Source organism: Pieris napi, chromosome 12 (assembly GCF_905475465.1).
Source record: "Pieris napi chromosome 12, ilPieNapi1.2, whole genome shotgun sequence".
NCBI classification, from domain to species: Eukaryota; Metazoa; Arthropoda; class Insecta; order Lepidoptera; family Pieridae; genus Pieris; species Pieris napi.
The window spans coordinates 12,304,121-12,323,563 of NC_062245.1; the positions used below are offsets into that span (position 1 = coordinate 12,304,121).

A 19,443-nucleotide genomic window follows, 5' to 3' on the forward strand; every position below is an offset into this window, starting at 1 on the left:
TTGTAGATTCTAAATGTGGATATCAGAATGTTTTTGGTGTCCATGTTTTCTCAGAATTGGGTGAACTTTAAAGAATTCACTCATTTAATAGGAATGTGCTTATTAAGATAGATTTTATTCTGTTAGTTATTTTTGACATCATGAACTGAAATAAAGCTTATAAAATACAAAGCTTTATTTTTAAAGTAATTATAATACATATAACATAATTTTATGAATTAACTTTGTTTCTTGTTGAAGTACTTGTGGTCAAAAATAATAATAAAATCAAATGCAGATATGTCACAGACTGATATAAAATATCTTGTGCAGTGTGTTATTAAGATGTTTGCAGTTGGTCCAGGCGAGAGTCATCTTTAACAATTTAATTTGAACAGAATAAAGCAACCCTAGAAACGAAGCAGGACTAGGTAGACTAGACATTGACATTTATCAAGTTCATCTCAGGTATGATGCAACTTACAAGCTAGAAATAACATGGTTAAGTCTACGGGGCATATTAAATTATCTGAACACAGTTTATACTGTCAAATATTATATTTTTCTTATGTACTTGAACAATATTTTGAGCTTTGATTCAGCACTTTTCTTTATGTTATTGTCCCTTTCATTGTCTACAAAAGGTTTTGATTGCTTAGTTTTGTTCCATTCTTTGCCTAAGTAATTTTATATTTTATGTAGTTTTGCACTTCTTGCATTTACCTTATTTAATGTAATTTTTATCCTCATGGAGCCTAGGAAAGTGCATTATTTGCACCAGGGAGTTTATAGTGTTGTTGATGGAAAGTGCTATTTGCCCGTGACAAATTTATCTTGTCAAAATCTTACATTATCCAAGAAATGCCCTATTGCTAAAGGAACTTGTTTTGTTGAAAAAGATAGTACCTATGTAAATAAAGTAATATGTATGTAAAGTAATAAGTAATTCGGAATATGAGCCCTTACTAATATCTGACATAAATGTTGGTCCCCAAATTGACAAAGAGGCATTAGGTAGATCATTAACTTTTACTCAATTATCTGCTTTGCATTTAATCTAGGAGAAAATGGTTGTAACAACTCAACTAGAACGAGAATAGACTTATTGGATGAGAAACCTGTAGTTTACCGACCATATAGATTATCTTTTTCGGAAAGAGATAATAAATGACTTGTTGCAAAACGACATTATACAAGAGTCCAATTCAAGAATTATGCCAGTCCTATTTTATTGGTAAGGAAGAAAACAGGAGAACAGCGCTTATCCGTTGATTATAGGGCTCTCAATAACAAAACGAGGAAGGATTGTTTTCCGTTGCCGATAATCGATGATCACTTAATTAATGATCAATTAACTAACCTTAGTGGCAATAGATTCTTTACGTCTTTAGATCTGATTTCTGGGTAATAAACTTGATGAGTTAGCATTGGATGACATTCTTGTGCCATCGGTTACCCTGGAGGAGGGATTTGAGAGGTTAGAGAATGCTTTGAAGTTGTTACGGCAAAATGGGCTCACTTTAAAATTATCTAAATGCCGATTCTTCAGTAATACCCTTGACTATCTAGGCTATGAGATTTCTGCAGAAGGCATACGTCCTAACGAAAGTAAGATTCTAGCTGTAAAAGAGTTTCCTATTCCTCAGAACGTACATGAAGTCCGTCAGTTTTTGGGACTAGCAGGCTATTTTAGAAAATTTATCAAAAGTTTCGGTGAAACAGCTAGGCCTCCAACCAACTTTCTCAAGAAGGGAAATGTTTTAAATGGACAGATAAAGAATTTCGTTCGTTTACTACCTTAAAGGATAAATGAATTGGCCGACCAATTTTAGCTATATACAATCCTAATTTTGAAACTGAGTTGCATACGGATGCAAGTTCTTTAGGCGTGGGTGGGATATTGATGCTATAGCGGCCGGAGTCGCGTGCTCTTAAGCCAATAGCTTACTTTAGCCAGTAAACCGCCCCGGAGGAGCGTCACTTGCACTCTTATGAACTCGAGACCCTTGCAATTGTATGTTCGTTAAAGAAATTTAGGGTATATTTGTTGGGGATTGAGTTCAAAACTGTAACAGACTGTAACGCTATTCGAACTACATTAACGAAACGCGACTTAATACCCTGAATAGCTAGGTGGTGGCTTTTAACAAGTGAATTCAATTTTAGTATAGAGTACCGGCCAGGCATCCGCATGGCTTAGGTATGTGGACGCACTGAGCCGTAACACGAAATTAACACCCGAGGTTATCGATAATTCTACAGTTACACGGTCTTACTAATAAAGATTTATGCACATCGTATAAGCCTGTTATAAGAAAAATGTTACTAATAATGTCTGAATTGACAAGGTTGATGTATACTGCTGTTATAACAAGTGTCTGGTTTGTATGAAGACTTGTACAATGCTTATACAACGCAGAGGCCTAGTTTAACGGGTGTATAAGACAAAAATTGCGTAATTTCATCTGATTTCGCGTTTGACAGCATTTTTTGACTGTTTAGTTCAAGGAAAGATTTAAGTTAGTAGATATTTGTGTTTGTTGAAAATAGATTTTATAGATCAAATAGAAGATTTAGATAATATTGATATGCAGCTAATACATACGATTGAAGATTTGCCGCCTCCAAGGAAAGTCAAAGAACATACCAAACTCGGTGCAATCCGTTATTACTTTCGCATGGCGATTTAAAAACAAAATACCGCTTTTCAAAGAAGTATGTTATGAAGATCTGTGACAGAGTGCGAGCTGATGTCGAAAAGAGTACTAGAGGTGGAGGGTTTTCGATTTAGGTGTCTTCTTCATGGCTTCTCAGTGTCATTTAGAAAATGCCAAATTATATATAGTAGCACTGGCAATCCTCCACAATATTGCTATTGATATCAAAGAAGACCTGGATGTTACGTTTGATGACACTGAGAATGCTCCAGAAGAACCAAGGCCAACCTAGACGCCCCCAAGCAATCTGGCTAGAAAAGCTGCTAGAGCTGCTTTTATTGAAACATATTTTTAAGGCTGTTTTATTTACATAGGTGTGGATAGTTAAGGACTTGAAATAAATAAAAAGTTATATTTCATTTAAAACGGGGGTTTTATTTTTTTTATAAGTATATAATTATTTATTTAATTGCTGCTGTAACAATTTGAGCCTTAGAAGATGCTTCTGTCTAGCCCTTTCGTGAGCTTCGGCGAGTCGCTTCTGTTTGAGCTCATGTGTTTCAGCCATCTGCCTTTGTTTTGTTTCGTGCTCTTCCTGGAAACACTGGAACACTACCGTGTTGCGGAGTTTGGCACTTTCCACTATTTGAGATGCCTAAAAAATTTAAGTATGATCGTTGAGGGATTTTGAATGAAATAGTCCTTTCTCTATCACATTGATACTAACCTCTTCTAACTTTTGTACTGCAGAACGCGGCTTTTTATGTAAAATTCTAGTCCTCTTTGTCTGAGGTTTTGGAGTTTCTATTAGCTGCAAATAATAAAATGTAATTAGTATATTGAGTAAATATGTATATAATTGCTTTGGTTGATAAAATAAATACAACTTACATTAGAATTATGAGTCGTATCAAAATTATTAAATCAAACGTCAATCAAACACGGTGGGTTGCCAGGGTAACAATAAATAAGGGTCGTTTTGTTATTCAACCAATACACATCGATTATTGGTCAAAGAGGAGTTTATGCCCTGTACAAGCTCTATTCACTGAATTACTATCACCTTGTCATAACGCATGTATAGTGATTTTTTATTAGTAAGACCGACAGTCTATAGTATCGACACTGATAACTGGCTCTTGACTTTACAAATGTCAGATCCTGAGATATCCCGAATATATAAAACTCTTAAGCCCGAGTCTGATAGAGAAGCTAAAGATATTAGGAGAAACTATTTAGTTAAGAACAGTGAGTGTATAGGAGAGTTGATGATAAGATCTGTTTAGTAATTCCTCGCAGTGCTCGATGGCAAATGTGTAAATCTGACCACGACGACGCAGGTCATCTAGGAATATCAAAGACTACCGAGAAGATTCAATCTGTTTTCTGGTTTCCTAAGTTACGTAGATTTGTTAAAAAGTATGATAAGTCTTGCATTAAGTGTGCCTATAGGCACGCAAAAGGCATAAGGATAACGCGTCTCGACATATGAATGGTCAGTTGTATACGATAGAGAGGGTAAGCATTCCGGTCCACACCATTCACATTGACCACTTGGGTCTATTTGTCAAAAGCAAGAACGGCAATATTTACATTCTCACCATAGTGGACGGATTTACCAAGTATTTGTTTGTAAGAGCTGCTAAGGATACAAAGACTAAAAACAACTGTTAAGGTATTGCTAAATATTTTTATGACTTCGGTTTACCATCTCGAATTAAATCAGATCGAGGTACCTCTTTCACTTCATCAGCTTTTAAATCTTTTTGCGATACTCATGGTATTAAACATGTTTTGAATGCTGTTGTGTGTCTCAGAGCCAACGGCCAAGCCGGAAGATATAATTAAACGATCTTAAGCTCACTTGTAAAGTTTTCTGACGGTGAGGACGAACGGAACTGCGACATGTGTGTGTAGGAAAAATTCAGTGAGGAATTAATAATGCAACTAACTCCACCACTCAAAATACAGCTACGGTAGCATTGTTTGGAACCAGATTGAAAGATAGCCCAAGTAATATGTTAGATATAAATAATGAGTCTAATCCAAACTGTACAGAAGTGAGGCAAGAAGTTCGTATAAATATCCGGTCTTACTAATAAAAAATCACTATACATGCGTTATAACAAGGTGATAGTAATTCAGTGAATAGAGCTTGCACAGGGCATAAACACCTCTTTGACCAATAATCGATGTGTATTGGTTGAATAACAAAACGACCCTTATTTATTGTAACCCTGGCAACCCGACGTGTTTGATCGACGTTTGATTTAATAATTCTGTTACAACTCATAATTCTAATCTAATAGACTCCAAAGCCTCAGACAAAGAGGACTAGAATTTTACATACAAAAGCCGCGTTCTACAGTACAAAAGTTAGAAGAGGCATCTCAAATAGTGGAAAGTAGTAACGGATTGCACCGAGTTTGGTATGTGTAGACTTTCCTTGGAGGCGGTAAATCTTCAATCTAGACAGGATTCGCCGTGGATCAAAATAAATGTGTCCGAACATAATGATAATTTAGAAGCAGTAGCTAGCAGCAGTAGTACGTCTGATAGCCAAAGTAGCAAAAGTGACAATGAACTATCACAAAATCAATCTGAATCCAAATAATAGCCGAATGTAATGAATAATTGATTAAAACCAAATGTATAGATAGGTTACAATTAGTTCACATGAAACTAAAATATTTTGTTAGTGTACTTATTTGAATTTATAAAACCTTTCCATGATTATATACCGTGCGTCGGGAGATCGCACGTAGTCGGACGGCCGAATGTAATGAATTTGTGATTACTTATTATTATTTTACAAATTTATTATTCAAATCACGTTTATTTTTAATTAATGCCATTTTCATTAATTAATAACTTCAAAGTCCAGTCAGTTAAGATCTACAAATTAACAGGCTATTTGATAGTCTGTAGTAATTTGATAGTATTTTGAATCAATGGTGTTAGTGTCAGTTGCCATTGTCATTATTTTCATATTAAATGAATTAGTGTAAAACCGTTAATAAGAATGGTTAATTTCGAAATGACTATTCAATGGTCGATAATAATAATGACTCCATAGTCATTATTATTATTAAACGTTATTTATCATAATTTTAAATATTAAATCAATGACTATAAATATTAAAGTAATCTTTGACACTCGTTCCTATGACTGCCGTTCGACTCTGTGGTCGATTCGGGTTCGGTCGTGGAACGAGTACACGAAATGTCGAAACTGGTTAATTACAAATGCTGGTTGCTTAAATACAGGAACTGGTTGGTGTGGCCCTCAGTTCGATTGAGCGGTCTAACTAAGCAGAAGCCTTTAAACAGTAGACTCTGAATGTCGATATTAAATGGCTGATGCCAACAAACCAATCTATGACAATAAGGAGAAGTATTTGTATAATATAAATAGTCGAATATTGAGGATTCATAACACTTTACTATGTAAGTTAGTAAATTTTAATTACTGTATTTGTAGTTTGATTATGTTTAGGTTTTGATAAACTAATGTTTGTTAAATAATATAATATACAAATGTAATAAAATATATTCAAATATTATTTTAGACAAGAAATGGTTTCTGTAACATCCCCTGTTATTACGTAAAAATATCGGCTTATTATTTTATAGTATACAGTAGGTATGTAATGTACATTAATACTTTCGCGGTCCCTGGTTTGACTCACGTTGACTTTTTGGATTTTTTTCATAGACAACTGGTTAGACGTTTGACTATATTAAAAAAACATACCGAAAATAAAATATATTTATTTAATAGTAATAAACAAGGCCAAGAAGTCAGTAAAATTGTTATTTTTATCTTTTCAATTAATTAGTTTTGTAATTAGGATCACAAGATACTGTCGAGTGTCTGTTAGGGATGCAAGTGTTTTTTGTCTGTCCGCACTTATCTCTCCACTGAGCATCCGCCCCAACTGTTGACTTGCAGCACGGCAAGTGGCTGCTTGATTTATTATTTTGTATGTACATATGTTACGCATTGATTATTATAATATACAAGATGCCCCCGCAAACTTCGTTTCTCCTTGATGTGATTTTACTTAGCCTACCTTTTTAGTACGTAGCAGCATGGAACACTTTGCTATGCTACCCCGGAGACATTACCTATATGAATAAATGATTTTTGACTTTTGAGTTTTTGTCAGTCTTTTTATTATTTGCCTTTCGCCTGGAAAACCAATTAAGAACATTGTAATTTTGCAATAGTAATAATAATACTAATGCCACATTTACGCCTTAAAACATTCAAAGGATAAACAAACTTAACATTTTGTGCAGAAATAATTTAATTTTTTTCCAAGGACCTCTTATAGAGTATAGGTATCCTCTAACTGGCCCTCTCTCTCTATCTTAGCGTCTTTAATTAAATTCGTGCTAGAGGGTGACCTCTCTTTTCCCTGGTAATTGTGATTGTATACTAAAGATTACCTAAAATCTTAAGTCTTTATTTGAAACATACATAATTCAGTCTTTCTGCGCAATATTCAGTCTATAATTCGTATTACTCTTTCAATTAGTCGTACGAAATGTGTGGGCGTGGGTGTGGCAGGAATTCCGTTGCTAATCTTTGACCGAGATCCTTGGTGTGGGCTTCATAAGGCAATTACATTTTCATATAAATGCTCCAATCGTAGAAACTAGCATTTTAAAAATAGAACGCATGTTTATTACTGTGCCCTTGAATTTATGAATATACCTCACAATTTGGCATTGAGATCAATTAATATGAAATTTTTTTTTACTACTAAAGGCACCAACTAGCTCCTAAGCGTTATAAATCTTACCCTGTAATGAATAGATGTCTTAATCACATGCTTTTCTTGCACTTTTTCGTTTAATTATAATAACACATTTGAAACAGGTGCAAACGTACGCAAATTTAATTATGGACTTGACAAATCATTATAAATTTCCCACTACGGAAATATACTTTGAGAAATCTCCGCGTTATAGGGGAGGTCGAAAATCGCGTTACAGGTGGGATCACTGTATAGCTTTTGAGTTACATATATGCGTGTTGTCCCACGACAATGTAAGTGCGCGCTAATATTTCACCATGCCTCCTGCTGATAGAGGCCAAATCTTTGTTTTTCATTTATCTTATTTTTATTTATTACTTAAGATGTCATGTGTAATGGTTGCAGCTCTTTACAAACGTTGTGTAAAACAAAAAACTTGGTGATTTAAAAGAGTGGCGGAGAGTTTATTACCAGTTCTCTTCCGTTCTACGCCCTTGATTTGAGAACTGGCAAGTAAATGTAAAATTAGAAGCATTTAATGTATATTTCTTTTTTGACATTCATAAGTGTACATTGTGTTACCTATATGAATTAATGATTTTTGACTTATAATTCAAACCTAAATAAATTCTACCTACGGAACTTACTTGCCTGTTGTGTTAAGAACTATCAAGGCACGAGAATGTAAAACAAAAGACGAAATTATGTTTCGATAGATTGTGATTGGCCGCAAAGTTGTATCGTGTCGCAAGGCTGTGATTGGTCTAGACATGGAGTTGGACAATCGCGCGCCGTCTTTAATTTTTGCTTTGGCTTTCTATTCAATCAAAGGTATAGTTAAATATTTTGTGTCCTTACAAGGGTTTAGTATCCAAAACACGAAACAAAATTGTTTTGTCTGCGTAGAACAATTTGCACTTGCATATTTTAATATAAACACCGCATTGTGTTTCAAAACTTAACAGCGGGAACAAAGCCAGAATTGAAAACATTGTGAAATCTGCGTACCTGTGGCCAGGTCTTTTTAATGATTAATGATACATCAGGTTTCGACTTGAACGTTTCTACATAACTAGTTTTTAACAGATCTGTTTGTTAGCTTTAAAATCTAGATTTAGATTTGTCGGTTGTTTTTGAAGTTATACTTATTTTGGCGCGTTCGGGAAAAATAATGAGAGTAAATTTTTTCGATGCGCGCGCACTCCGTCACAAAAAACCGACACCCTGAAGTTAGCATCGTCAACATTTTAAAGTTAAAACATCTTGAATTATGAAGAAATATTTTTTTTGTGATATTTAAATAAACTTTATTTAATTAGATAATGCGTTATAATGAAACTTTCATAGTTACTAAATACCTTTTTTCTATTGTTAGTGTCGTCTTTTCAACAAACGTAGAATAAGGCGTAAGATAAAGTTTTTAAAAAGATTATCTCGTCATATTTCGTCATCAGAAGCGAAAGAAATGATTAAAAATTCCTTAAAATGGATTTTCGTACTTGAATAGAAAAACAATATGATGGTAAGTTGTTCATTAGGATTTGTATGTTTATAAAACTATCGCGCTACTTATCAGGAATTGAGATTTAAAAAATTCACACGAGTTGCGTATTCATTTGTTATCTGTAATGTAACCCACTTTGATATGATAATGTAAACATAATTTATCAATTGCATAAATAGTTCAAATATTTTAATAACGAAATTCGTGCGATATTAGTACAGATTTTAGTGGCAGATACGGGTTTGCTCATTAATTACATATGAAATTGAGGTTTTGTCGTACTGGCCACTTTGACCTCAAATACCTTCCTTTTTGGTTAGGAATTCCAAATTCAATTACAGCTACTAACTCGTGCATTTCATTTTCCCGTTTTAATTTTTTTGGGGAAGTCGAAACCGCCTTCAAAGATTTTATTGATTCCCGTCCGAATGGTTTTTTTGTAAAGGGACCAATGAACTACCCATAAGATGGTACAGTGCATAGATAGCAATGGTACATACTTTGATTAATAAAATATATTCTATTAAAAAGATACTAATTTTTGTTCCTCCCATACAAAACGCTGATTACATATATGTTTATATATATATACAATAAATATATAAGGACCTAATATGTTCATAGAGCGGTGTAGGTATTATTTTATTTTTACACACTTTTCATAAAATAACAGAGCAGTGATGGCCTAGTGGTGGCTTCAGCGTGCGACTCTCATCCCTGAGGTCGTAGATTCGATCCCCGGCTGTGTCTTTCTATGTGCGAATTTAACATTTATTATCATTAAATAAGCCTGAAGCCTCCGTGACTACCACTTCCTAAGGTTGGACTGCCTTGGTTGCTTGGAGTCATGGTCATATCACCTATTATAAAGTTGGCATTACCGATTCGAGTAGTACTTATAATTATCATAAATTTGTTATAAAGGCAATAAATATAAGGAATAATTAACACGCCATTAAATTCCGAATTAAACTGCGATTTATTTAAATTTCAAATCACGTCAACCAATGACATTATTGTATCCGGTCCGAGCACAAAGAAAAGTATTACCCTTGTTTTTTCCTGTAATTTTTTACGTAATGCAATAGTAGAAATAACTCTCGGTTTCTCCCACGGGTCCGACATCCTTCGCTGGTCACCCTATAAATTGTAACACATGAAAAAATAAACGAAAGATACAATTACCCGCTTTCCGGTAGCGAGTTTCCGTTTTAACGAAAGTGGTTTTACTTGTTATATTCTACATTTAAATACTTTTACCTTTTCATACGTGAAAAAGACGAAATTGCTAAATTTCTTTCGTACATTTGTGTAAAAACTCGTTTTTATTATATTTAATTGTTTATGAAATTCTTTTTACACACATGCACTGGTTACTTAGTTCGATAGCCAGCTTAATAGCTTTTACGATTTGGTAGGCATAGTAGGTTAAGCTCCTACTTGCTTGGTTTGACTTTCAATTTAAGCTAAATCAATCTCAAGTTGTCTTTTGTTTATGCATGTACTATACAATTAAAACAATATTTTTGTAATAAACACGAATCCATTATTTATGTTTAATAATAATTTGAACTTAGCAATTAAAAAGAGTGGTGGAGAGTTTCTTGCCAGTTCTTCTTGCCCGCTCTATGCCCTTGACTGGCGAACTGGTAGTAAATGTAAATTTAGAATCAATGTAACACCTTTCTGTTGACGTTCATAAGTGTACTTTGTTACCTATATGAATTAAGTTATTTTGAATTTGAGTAAAACATTATACATAACGAAATATGGTTGGTGGTCACATAATTGATCAGACACTAATCCCCACACTAGAGCCCCTGTGTTGTGACCAGATTACAGTTCTTCCGTAGTGCAGGTTTAAATCAAAATAGTATATAACGGTGTTTTGAATGCTTTATAAGCAATTGTGGTCAGAAAGACTGTATTAAAATGATAAAAGTTATTAAGCATGTCCCAAAATAACCAATATAAAATATGAAAGTTTTCTAGTCGGTACTTTGTAGAACGATTTAATTCTTGATTTCACTTTATATACAAAGTAGTCCACCATGAATCTAATCATCAATCAATAATGAGCTAGTCTTGAAAATAATTTTAAAGCTCCTGTAAAATTATTATTAATCAATTCGAAAACTATGTACAACAATTTAAACGAAATATATTCAGTATTTAAAAAACAATTTCTACTTTTAAATTTAAGTAAAAAACAAAAAATCTAACAATTAACTCAACTGAATATATAGTGAAGGTATTACAAGACAAGACACTTCCAGCCCTGCTTTCTAGTGCTGTGGAAAACGCACCTTTATCCCAGAGGTTCAGTTGTTAACAAAAGAACAATCACTACAATGGGTGTCAGATTAGGCACTAAGACACTTTTCTTAATCTTCCGCTTACTCTTTATATATTAACATCTAAGTGGCTAAACCGTTTTTTAACCAGGTCACAATAGTTCAGTTAAAACGTATTTGGTTTTCAAAAAAAAACTGATAATTCTTTTTTACTTATTGTGTTAGGTTCTCTAGCCAGTAAAGTCTGTTTTATAATAGATTTATTCGCTGGGAACTGGACCTATGGGACGATATGCATTCTAGTCAAGCTATAAAAATTACTTAGACTATGTATGTGTGTCATCTTATATGTTGGTGATATTTTTCCACAGTTCACAAGAACTTTTCCAAGTGCAACCATTGTTCACGACCTTACATAGTTTCTTGAATGTAGAAATCGGTTTTTCATATAATCTCCATTAAGATCAACTAGTATCTAAAATATAAGCACAATTTTCTAGTATAACATTGTTTTTGTATTTATAAACATAGAATAAGTCTTGTAACAATGATCTTATTAAAAACTTAATAGCAGTGTTGGCCTGTGGCTTCAGAGTGCGACTCATCACTGAGGTCGTAGGTTCGATCCCCGGCTGTACACCAATGCACTTTCTGTCTATGTAACATTCGCTAGTACGGTGAAGGAAAAACATCGTGAGGGATCCGCCTTGCCTTAGACACAAAAATCGACAATCGGCCCAGGAGGCTTATCACCTACTTGCCCATTAGGTTGACAAAAGATCATGAAACAGCTGCAGAGATCTGAGGCCCAGACATGAAAAGGTTGTAGCGGCACTGGTTATTTTTATTAAAACAGTTTTTTATCTACAATTTTTATACTCGATTAATTCAAAATTAAATGTATTGCATACGACTGCTAACTTAAAGTTGGCAAAGGCCTTTATAACCAAAGTTTTTTTTTCTTTGGTCTACCCTAGTTACTAATCCTATAAGGGTTAATACTCATAGGTAGGCTAGTATGTCACGTTACCAGTATACCTGGCACTTTTTGGGTTTCAATGTTTGTTATATGTAAAGTTAAGTGTGCTTTACGGGATTATATAGTTATGTTTTAGAATAAAATTCAATAGTTGAAACTATTTTTAAAACGGTACATTAAAAATCTCGTAATTTTCCGCCATAATGTATTTCGTAGCTCGGTCATTAACAAACCCCACAAAAAATAGTACTTTATAATTGAAGAATATTTGTAGTATGTACATTTTTAAACACCAACTAGGGAGGAAGTTGTCTTTTGTACTGTATAGCAAATTTTACTCCAACTAAATCTTAAACACATTTACCACTGTCAATATAAATACACTTTAAATCGTCCAAAATACTATCTAAATCTTTCAGAAGTTTATTTATTTATAAAATGTAATGTTATTGGTTGTGCTTGTAGTGCCATCTAGGTAAGAATCTATGAAACTAATATGAACAAAGATTCCCATGTATACAGTACAACAGTCGGGGACACATGTTGAAGAATTAGTATAAATATATAATATAGGAAATTTCAATACATAAATATAGCATTTAGAAAAAGACGTGGCAGTCAATATTACTATAGCCGTATTGTTAAAGGTATTTACTATAGCACCATTTACTATGCATAGAAGTTTCACGACTAAATACTAGATGGCGCTTTAACACCATTGCGCATACTTAGACAATTCAACAACTTACTTTTACATAAAGTCTTGTAGGGCCTAATAAAAACTGTTGTTTTATTGATCATTTCAATCACACGTCAAAGTTAAAGACAAGACATTCCTCTCTTAGTCTCTTGCTCTATCTTATATTACAAAATCAGCTGCAATATTTTTAATCAGAACATACAATTATAATCGGTCATTGATAAAAACATCAATCAATGCAATGTCACTCTTTCGCAAGACATTTCTTTATCTGTCATTTAATACCTATAATTATATATTAACCAAATATATAAAAACATGTTTTCAATGTGATGCTCCTAAATAATTGAAGCCATCGCACGCATGCAACCCTTTAATCATGAGAAAATAGGTTGTGAGTCAGGACTAGTATGGTTTCCGCTCAGTGCACTTACGTCGCGGTCCGCCACCTCGTACGGCATTGACCCCACTCCTTATCCTGCAGCCCCAATCAAATTACTAGACCATAGCTTTACACAGGTTTTAATAATTCCTGAATTAATTATCATATTTATCAGCGCTTCGTTGATGTATATATTTTTTTTATAGAATAGAGGGCAAACGCAGGAGGTTATGATGCTAACCGGCGCTCATGGACCTTGCCGGCCTTTTAAGAATTGGCACGCTCTTTTCTTAAAGTACCCTAAGTCGAGCTGGTTCGAAAATACCTACTTCAGTGGGTAGCTGGTTCCACATAGACATGCCGCGCACCACGGCAAAATTTGCCTTAAAAACGCTCAGTTGTGGAACGACGGACGGTCGAGGTGTTGTGGAATTTTGTATTCTGCCTCGACGTCCTCTCAATTCTAAGTAAGAATTGGTGCGCTCTTTTCTTGAAGGACCCTAAGTCGAATTGGTACGGAAATACTTCAAGCGTTCCGAGGCGGCGAGAACAAATATCCTCCCTGACCTACAACAATATCTCTCTTACCAGACATTAAGAGCGAGGCATTCTATGCCACTGGACTTACTCTGAATTTTGAGGAATATCATTAAAATGTTATTATATCTGTCTTGCTTTGACGGTCATGGCCAATGCCATCGTTTGCCGACGATTTGTTTTAGTAACTTAGTTTAGTTTAAATATTTGTTAGTTTAGTTTAAATATTACATTGGCCAAGTTGGGATGTTATTAGGAGAGAACACACGTCACACATGGGAATTAAGTTCGGAGGTGGTGGTTGCAGGTCGCGAATTATAAAATCAAAACGTCTCTTAATGTTGAGTTTGTACTGCTTTCGTTAAAAATATCGAATTATTTGAAATTGTGCATTTCCTGTACTAGGTTTGCGACTGAAGCGCTTGCAAACGGTGTCAGGTGGTACGATTGTTTACACGTTACAATGGGTCGGTTACCTCGTCGAGGGGAGTGGAACCCCCCTCCCCCGACTCAGCTGCGGTCCTGCGCACGCGCTGTAAAGCAAAGCCAGTTGCTCGCCGCGCAGCCTTCGGCTTCGTGTTTACATCTTCGTACCTTCTATAACTAAAGAGAATTTGTGAAGTGAATTTACAAGGAATTCGAAATTTAAATGTGCTGTGAAAGGTTATACCTACGAATTTCATATGTAGAACGTTTTTATGATTGTCAAATGTCAAAGTATTTTGTAAGTGCAGTCGGAAATTGGAACGGGCTTACTTAATTTCAGCTCTTAATAAGGTTATAAATGTGAATTTACGATTTCACGCCGTAATTTTCGTGAACTTTAGTGGCCCTAGGAAAATAATTTACTTTGATTGAGATACTATCTGAAGATAAAGTATTAATCCAAAAGATAGAAAATCTGTCTTTCAAGAATTATTTGCTGGGAATCGAAACTCAAGAGTTTTACTCCCTGTGCACTAAGTCAAGGAGCTTCCAATTTAACCTTAACGCTTCTAATTAGGCATGTACTGCTATTTCTCTCATCCAGTTATCCTTTAAAATTTACAAAGATACAACATATACATTACCGGTTTATTCACATTATGTCATACTTTACACATTATAAATGGTTTTGATAAAAACATTCACAATTTCTACGTCATTTAATATCAAAAAAGGTTTGCTGTTTTTTAAACTTTCTCGCCTTTTTGGTTTACAGTACTTTCTAATAATATTGTAGTCTATCTTAATCTTTTGTATTTGTACCATAAAATAAGTATAACACAGACTCTTACAAATACAATACAGTCCGTTTCTATGCCAAGTGGATACGACAAGCAAAAAATTCAATTAAGGTAATAAATTATACTTAATGCAAAATGCTCCTAGTAGCTCTACCATAATTATGATGTATGTTAGACGATATTATATAATATCTATAATATGTCTGTTATAAAATCATCGTTAAAATCATATATTTAAGCGTTAAGAGACTTTGTAAGGACAAGTAGTAAATATAATATGTATATGGCTATCAGCGACTAGAAGAATCCAAACGGTTTCATAATCGTAGTTGCAATGTCCTTACAAGTGATATTTTTCACAGTCATATTTATTACCAACTATGTATTATTTTTGTTAAGGCATGAAAGCGTAACAAACTAACTTTCTTTATAAGATGGGATTGGGTTCTAAAACCTCTCTTGATCAAAATAACTAATTATTTTTCATTTTTGGTTGAAAATTTTGTACTCTTCAGAACAATCCGATGTTCCAAAACTTCAAGACTTTTTCGTATGTTAAACACTTAGTTGACTACGTAATCGGCCATTAACAGTTATTACTCAGAGAGAAACATGAACGTTAACAAATTATCCACCAATTTACAATTTTCTATTTTTATATCGCTTAAAACAAGACCTAAATTTATACATAATGAAGATCTATCGAGACTAGAAAATCTTGAACTATCATTACCACTGGCATTGTAATAGATCGTGTTGATAACATAATAACTGACATACATACCTAGATCTCATGATGGAAAGCATCGAACAAGGGCTAATTATAGACAATTTTACATTGATTCATTGTAGGAAACTTTTTTATTCATTATATAATTTCTACTTATTACAACAATAACAATATACATAATTGGATAAGAAACCCATTAGTTAGGTATAGCGAGGACATGGTGGAATCCGAAAGCTTCTGGGGTCTTAGGGATATCATATTCCCACATATCCAGTGTCCAAGGTGAAGTGGAATATAGCTGATATGACCCTTTGAATCTTACCCTTACTTTTAGTTTGTAATACGAGAAAATTAATGCAGTTGTAAACTGTCACAATATCGTAGATAAGTTATCACTATTGTTTATAATCAGTAGAATTTAAATTTTGCAACATTTATATTAGTACTTGCATAATTGTAATGTATTGTATACGTTTTGTTATTTCCCTTAAAATAGGTAATGAAATACATTTGTGCCCATTTTCTGCATTCAGATCTCTTAACAATAGCTTATCACAAAATGAATGGATTTAGCAATGTACCGTGGTACGCTTAATCGACAATTGTTTAAATGTAGTAAAATTTATAGAACAATGCCAGCAGATTTTTAAATAAATCTCACTCCCTTTATTTATACGGAGAAACATTTGAAGCTTCAGAAACTGTTCTTATTATAGCCTGGCTAAATAATTGATTCCTATGAAGTTTTGCACTTTTTGTCTTATTTTTTTTCCTTACAGTGGTTGCCCGGAAGAGATCGCTCGAAAGCGATAAGGCTGCTATTAGAAATGTATTTCTTGCAACGAAGTTTAACAAAATAAAATGAGTGAATACTTTTGTAATAATAGGTAGTGCAGAAATATTAAAAGTCATAATATACAATTCTATGTCAGATCTATATATAAACTTAACACGATTTTATATAAAAATATAATATAGGTTTAATTGACACGCACGCCGGTTTTTATCGGATTTATTTAGATATACTAAAGAGCAAAATTCTTTAATGATTTTGAGTATATATATCTGCTCGAACATATTTAAACATTCACGTACTGTGTACAGTACTAATTGAATTTTAAATAGTACACAGTAATTGCTAATTATAAAGTCAACGATTTGTGAGAATTTTCTTCACTAAATAATTATGAGCCGCCGTAGCTAAGTTGACGTGGTTGGAATATTTAACAAAAATCCCAAAGTCCAATAATAATTCATCTTTAAGGCAATTAAAGAAGGATAAAAGCAGTGAAACAGTTGACAAAAGGAGAGATCTAGGAGATTCAAATTATATTATAAATTCTACCAGGATTTTGTTTGTATGGGATAGCTTTATACATTTTGGTATATTAATTACGCAGTGTTTGCCTAGTTCTATTCCCGGCTATGCACCAATAGACATTATCTCTATGTGCACATTTAACTAGAAGGAAAACATTGTGAGGATACCGGCTTGCCTTAGATCCAAGAAGTCGACGTTGTGTGTCAGGACGCTGTCCTACTAGGATATTAGATTGATCATAAAACAGATACAGAAATCTTAGGCCCAAACCTGAAAAGGTTGAAGCGCCACTGATATATGTATAATATTTATTATTACAGATATAAGCGTAATATGATAATGAAATACTAAACCTTCGGTCTATTTACACGTGTTGCAGACCGGAAAGCATGACTTGAAAGTTAGCGTTTCTATCTTGGCTTACGGACACCCTTCCATGTTAGAAATGTGTATTTTGAACTGAAGCTTAATTAGACACTTTGAAGTTTATCCCCCGGGTATACCGCGTTATAAGAAATCGCGTTGTAGGAGTATTCTCGTGAAATCGTTTTTTACTTACTGTGTCTACTAAAAATACTGTATGTTTTATGTGAATAATGGGTGAAACTCCAAGATTGTATGGGCCCACCGAAAATCGGAGATTGTAGTGACAACAGCTTAAACTTCATTTAGAACCTTGATGTGGTGAACTTTAATACATAAATAAAAAAGTATCTTGAATTAAATACACTTATTTTTCTTTCTTTCTTATTTTTTAGAAATCATTACCAAACACATGTTTTTGTTTGAATGACCTCCATTGGCAGACCAAGTGTGTACCCACTAAAAGGTGCAAAGACCTAACATCTCATCTATTATTAATAAAGCCTTAAAAGCGATATTCGTAGAATAAAAAAAAACTAATTCCAAATATACATAACAAAAATTGATTACGTGCTTATAATCTTAATTCTTATCACACCTGTAATAGAACCTACACCTAATTTGTCTAAAATGAGGTTTACAGATAACAAACGATAACTAGAGGCCACTCTTTACTTCGCATACTTTCAGTTTTTGCCTGTCTGTTGAACCGAACGGTATTCACAATTCGATTTACCTTGTAAATTCACGTAATAACTTGTGACAAATGTGTAAGTGATAAGTGCAATGAAGGATCCACCGAGATGTGAGGATGTGGCTGATAAGCTGGTCAGGCTGTTCAGTTGGAGACAAACGTATCCCGTACAAAAACTACAGAAGAATTTGATTCCAAAGGAAGTTGTCAGGGTAATCGTAATTTTTATTTTGTTGGATTAAGAGACTTAGCGCGGACTATCCATATGGTACACCCAATTGGAATTTAGTTCACACTGGTCTTTGGATTTGAAACTAGCTATTAAATTTTTAAAAGGGTACCGAGTTCTTTACGCAGGCTTTTTCTCTCGGCCTACACCCTCTGTCTTCTTTGCAGATGAGTAGGGATGTCTACGGATTCAAATTTAATGACGTGGAACAAGTGATACCATCGTATATTCCATAATAAACATATTTTATTTTAAACTATGGTTATATAGAGATATTAAGTTTAAATCTAAGATCAAAGAGTCTTTCTTCCCGGCTATGACCGCCAAATTAACGTATTACAAAAACCATTTTTAATTTTAATACAATTAACACAAAGCTCAGAACACAGACATATTGATGATGTCATTACAATTCACGAAAACTCAAAGTATATTATCTTGCTAATATTGTCATAGTATGTGTTTTAAATTTTTACTATGTGTAGATGTCACGCTGCCTAGTTATATATACAGTAAAGGAGTCTCTATGGGTGAGATTCAGAAGTCTTAGCCCAAACTGTGACTTCCGAATGTCAAAAATGTATTTGCTTTTGAGATAGTCATAGTATCGATTTTGAATCCTACGCTATTATAAAACAGTATTATGGTAAATTGCAATTGTGTAAAATAACTGGGCAAAAAAGCTGTTAAAACATTGAATCATATTAAAATGTATGACGACTTATATCAATAAAAACCACCAACAAAGGTTTATAAAAACTTAAAAATTTTCGTATATCCATAGATTTTTTCCTCGTGTTTGAAAGCAAAACATTGCCAATTACGTCTATGAATAAATCTACTTGACTTTCTGTTTCGTGACTTCCATGACTGCTGATTTGTTACGTTATCGTCACAAGGTAAATAGTCAGATTAACTGCACAGTAGAATTTTAAATTTAGAATTTGTATTTACTTGTTGTATTTATTATGTAAGATTATTCAATGCCTTGACTCGGTACAACCGAGGAATTCGATGGAACGTGTAGTTACGACGAAATGCTGTTTTTTTTTTAAATTCTGGATAGTCCATTTATAAAATAATTC

At 33.7% G+C, this 19,443-nt stretch overlaps 1 protein-coding gene and 1 long non-coding RNA gene across 8 annotated transcripts in view; one reads left to right on the forward strand and one right to left on the reverse strand.

Moving 5' to 3' along the window:
* LOC125054758 (partitioning defective 3 homolog) overlaps positions 1 to 19,443 on the forward strand; it is a 75,937-nt gene that overhangs the window by 18,718 nt on the left and 37,776 nt on the right. The window contains exons 1-2 of one of the 7 annotated variants that reach the window (XM_047656815.1): positions 14,335 to 14,458; positions 18,126 to 18,341. The exons of 4 other annotated variants lie outside the window; for them this stretch is intronic. In XM_047656815.1, the coding sequence (XP_047512771.1) occupies positions 18,222 to 18,341 (120 nt within the window). In that variant the 5' untranslated portion in view covers positions 14,335 to 14,458; positions 18,126 to 18,221. Of the gene's footprint in view, positions 1 to 14,334; positions 14,459 to 18,117; positions 18,342 to 19,443 lie in introns of those variants that run through there. 2 more of the 7 variants (XM_047656817.1, XM_047656816.1) reach the window with 2 other exon arrangements.
* Positions 3,051 to 3,735, reverse strand: LOC125054760. Its single transcript, XR_007117754.1, has 3 exons — positions 3,528 to 3,735; positions 3,364 to 3,447; positions 3,051 to 3,291 (listed from the first exon to the last, which is right to left on the reverse strand). It is a non-coding gene; the product is annotated as an uncharacterized LOC125054760 (long non-coding RNA).